General features: G+C 71.0%; 1 protein-coding gene across 1 annotated transcript in view; it reads right to left on the bottom strand.

Annotated features, from left to right (window-relative positions):
* Positions 1 to 99: 99 nt before the first annotated feature.
* LOC112399748 (lateral signaling target protein 2 homolog) overlaps positions 100 to 365 on the bottom strand; it is a 15,725-nt gene continuing 15,459 nt past the window's right edge. Inside the window, exon 5 of the mRNA XM_024745089.1 lies at positions 100 to 306. Within this exon, the coding sequence (XP_024600857.1) occupies positions 100 to 306 (207 nt within the window). The remainder of the gene's footprint in view (positions 307 to 365) is intronic.

Genomic DNA, 365 nt, shown 5'->3' with positions numbered 1-365 from the left:
CCGCGCCTCCCTCCGCGGAGTTTTCCTGCTGCAGACGCAGAGCCGGCGGAGCTGCCCGCCCCCAGCCTCCCCACGGGGCAAAGGGTTAGGGTTCCTCGGTCACCTCAGCTCGAACTCGGCGAACAGCACGTCGAAGTGCCTCAGCGCCTCCCGCATCTTCTCCGTGTAGGTGTTGAGGTCCCGCAGCGCCTGGTCGCGGAGGGCGCCGCGCACGTCCTCCAGGCTGCGGGTCAGCTCCTTGGCCAGCGGCCGCATGGCCATGCTCTCCAGCTCGCGGTTCATGATGATGGAGCCAGCGGCAAGGCACTGCGGGCGGCAGAGGGCGTCAGGGAGGCCCCACCCGCGTGTCCTCGGCGCCCGGAGCG

This window comes from Neophocaena asiaeorientalis, unplaced genomic scaffold, assembly GCF_003031525.2.
Source record: "Neophocaena asiaeorientalis asiaeorientalis breed wild unplaced genomic scaffold, Neophocaena_asiaeorientalis_V1.1 scaffold65, whole genome shotgun sequence".
Taxonomy (NCBI): domain Eukaryota; kingdom Metazoa; phylum Chordata; class Mammalia; order Artiodactyla; family Phocoenidae; genus Neophocaena; species Neophocaena asiaeorientalis.
This window is presented reverse-complemented; position numbering and strand designations above follow the sequence as displayed.